The 3409-nt window shown below is 48.3% G+C and overlaps 1 protein-coding gene across 1 annotated transcript in view; it reads right to left on the reverse strand.

Annotated features, from left to right (window-relative positions):
* The window catches only part of SH3RF2 (SH3 domain containing ring finger 2), a 40848-nt gene that overhangs the window by 6386 nt on the left and 31053 nt on the right, over positions 1-3409 (reverse strand). The window contains exons 4-5 of the mRNA XM_035902639.1: positions 1095-1504; positions 1048-1050 (exon numbers count right to left, since the gene is read on the reverse strand). Of these exons, the coding sequence (XP_035758532.1) occupies positions 1048-1050; positions 1095-1504 (413 nt within the window). The remainder of the gene's footprint in view (positions 1-1047; positions 1051-1094; positions 1505-3409) is intronic.

Here is a 3409-nt window from a genome sequence, read left to right on the forward strand (position 1 = left end):
AGAGGTGGCGGGGGGAGAGACCAAATGGCAGCGGGAGTATCTGGGAGCATAAGGTGAATTTCTGAATTTCGGTAGTTGGCTTTCAGGGCGGCAGAGGCTGAGATGCCCCTGATGATCCCTCGGTGCAGAGGCATGGGCAGGTGAGTGAGCGTGGAGGTCAGCTGCCCCTTCGAGCGGAGCTGGGGCTGGACCAACGCAGCAAGTTTCCAGCCATGGAAACCCTGCTCCAAATAGCAAAATGGAAACCCTGCTCCAAATAGCAAAATCACAGTCCTGGGAGAGGTGTCCTGACTTATCCCCACTTTCTCTTTGCAGAAGCAGAGCGCTACATTTCTAAACTGTTCTTGGTTTCCCTGCCTGGCCTGAGCGTATCTCAGGGGAACTAAGGGCACAGGCAACTTTTTTTTTCCCTCTCCTAAATTGTATATTTTAATTATTGTTCTTTCTAATGCATGTTTGTTTCGTTAGATCAATGGCGTCCAGTACTTAAATGCCTGTGCTAAAGACAGTATTTTGACTCTAAAGGAGCCTTCAGCTTGTGGTTTCCCTTCTGGCAGAAAAAAAAGAAAAAATCAGAGTCATCCAAAAGGAGTAAAGGCGAGTCTGAGCATAGGCAGGCTGCTGTTCATGCTGGCTCCCAGACCAACTCATCCAAATATGCCGGTTGTGTCACCTACAGGTCTGTGCCAAAGCTCCTGGACTGAATTAAACAGCCATGGGAGAAGCTGCTGATGTCTCTGTCGACATCCCAGGTTTCAAACAAGTGGACGAAGGCCAATGTTGTAGTGTTCACTCATCCAGACCATGTGCCCCCTCCGAGGGGAACACTGGTCCCTGACTTCTCCCTACCGTGGCACCCGGCTGTTGGAGGGAGATGCGATTCCCACGCAGTGCGTGGAGCTGAGTCGGTACACGGAGAAACAAAAGGAGCGAGAGCTGCCAGGTGTCATCCTGCCCAGAGGAATCCCTGGCCCTTGCTAGTACTGCAGGAATCCCTTGCCGTGCCTTTGCTGCAGGAATGAGAATACCCCAAAGCCTACGTGTTACCTGCTCCCTTCTCCGCATGCTTTTGTTTCACATAAGAAAAACCAGACCTGAAGAGGGGAGCGACGTAGTTGCTGGGGAAGATCCCCACTCTCCCCGTGACGAGGGACATGCCCCGCAGCCAGCCATCGTGGTCTTTCCCAAAGACGCGGACCCCTTCTCCCTTCTGCAGCTCCAGCTCGTCTGGTCCATGGGCCACGTAGGGATGGAGAGCCACGCACCTGGGGAGACAGGGGGTGAGGGGAGGGGTGGCAGCCTGCGGAGCTGCATCTGCCCCCCGGGCAGGATGGCTGGAGCCCATCCTGAAGCTCCTGGGTTTAACTGTGCTGAAGAACTGATGCTGCTGGCCTTGGGTGAGCGGCGGCTGTTTGCCTGAAGCCTCTTCAACCAGCACTTGCATCAAATATTTGAGCACTGCTGTTATTGTGGAGAGAACTCGCAGGGAAGAGACTGCCCGTAACTTCAGGTGAAGAGGATGTGAATAAAAGAAGAGCCAACAGGAATGGGGAACAAAGCAGAGCCCGTCAGTGGATTCTGCCCCAGAAGTGCCAGCTAAGGGTGACAAGTGTTAGGGAGGAGAAAGCTGCTGTTCACCTCACACAGTAAGTGCTCCATTAAAATCACCGATTAAGGGCTAACGTGTACCTGTCCTAAGGCAAAGCAGCATGAAAGAGCACAGGTACGATGCTCTGTCCGAGTGACAGAATTAAGAACATGTTCTGCCTTTGAAGCGTGTGGTGAGCCAGAGGTCTGGCATCTGCCTGCCTTGAGCATCATCCGGAGGAGTTCTGCGGGTAGGAGCCCTGCTCATGCAGCAGTGTGCGTGTTCATCCCACCTTCCTCCCTTTCCTCATTCTCCTGCCACCGGACCCCTGCGGAGGCTAACACTGGGGCTTCAGTCACTGCCATTGGGGCCTCTGAGAATAAAGTGGACAAAGGAGGACGTATATGGCTCCGCTCTGGGCTAATGAAGAAACTGGGCTAGAAATTAATTTGAGATCCCCTCTAGTCCTCTCTGTTGTGATTCTGGGACTATGACTGGGTGCTGAAGCTTTGTTCTCCACAGGAAGCCACGTGTGACCACACAGAGAAACAGGAGCAAAAGAAAACTGCATATTTTTCAAAACTTTCCCCTATTTGTTCTTTAAAGAACCTTGTCTCCAGTGTAAGACATTTAATTTAATTGCATTGTTGTTGGGTTTTTTCAAGGGGAATGTGATCTGCTCCCAAATGTTAATGAGTTACAGACTAATACAGCAATTATCAGTACTATTTAAAAAAACAGAAACAACAGACTAGTTGTCTCAATGGCCAAGGACTATCCCATAATGTTTAAAAAGGTTTCTCTCTCCCGGTTGTTCAGAACAAGCACTTGGGAGTTTGACTTCAAATGCCTGTCATCTTTATAAAGCGACTTCTCCTGCTACTTGCACAGACCAGGCGGGGTTCAGTGTACGGGTGTTCTAATTCTGCAGTGGTTTATCACTTTACACGGGATTCATCCTGAAGGGCAGGACAGGCAGGTACTGGTTTGATATTGCAGGGTTGAAAAAGGAGCTGTGCAAAATAGGCAGCTGGTTGAAGACTTTAATACAATCCTCATTCTGCAACTTATTTTAAGGTCGTAGGAGTTCTCTCGTGCTTAGGACGAAGCGTGTGCAATGGTCTTGGATGACCTATGCTAATGCATGGAAGGAGGAAACGTCATGAGCGTAGTACAGGTTTACAGATATTGCTCATGTGTACTGGTGTTTCTGGCTCGATACTGTGGAGGTGCTAATTACCGTGCAGACAGCTTGTTGCTGTTTTGTTGTTATTGGGAAGCTTACTACAGTGCCAGGCTGATGAATCTCATCTAGAGGAAAACAAATCATCACAATATATTATCTGCAAATTTTAACTCTGGGAAAGTCTTAAAAGATTGGATCATTCAAAACATCAGTGACCATCACTGTCTCACTTAAAATAAATAACTAGAGGCACTTAAAGGAGTAATTAGTTTCTTTTTATATTTAAAAATTTAAACTGTACTGTTGACAAATGGGCAGAACTATGTATCGATAAATAGTTTAGGGAGGTAATAAGGTGCAAGGACGGTTTACCTGCTGCGAATATAATTAAAAAAGATGAGCACAGTAGTTTGGACAAGGAAATGATCAGAATCTATCATCTCAAATGTTTCCAGTACTGTGCCCACATTCTTCTATATCCCTTGATTTTCCTAAATTTAATCTCTGAGTTCAACTGTGATAAGTCTCTGTGACCCCCTGCTTAGACCAGCCAAGTACATTCCTACATGGATCTGCACGCACGGGAGCTGCGCTCTGGCCTGCCTTTACCTCCTGGCTCACAAGAACCGTTGGCT

The sequence above is a fragment of the Egretta garzetta genome, unplaced genomic scaffold (assembly GCF_000687185.1).
Source record: "Egretta garzetta isolate BGI_Z169 unplaced genomic scaffold, ASM68718v1 scaffold1, whole genome shotgun sequence".
NCBI classification, from domain to species: Eukaryota; Metazoa; Chordata; class Aves; order Pelecaniformes; family Ardeidae; genus Egretta; species Egretta garzetta.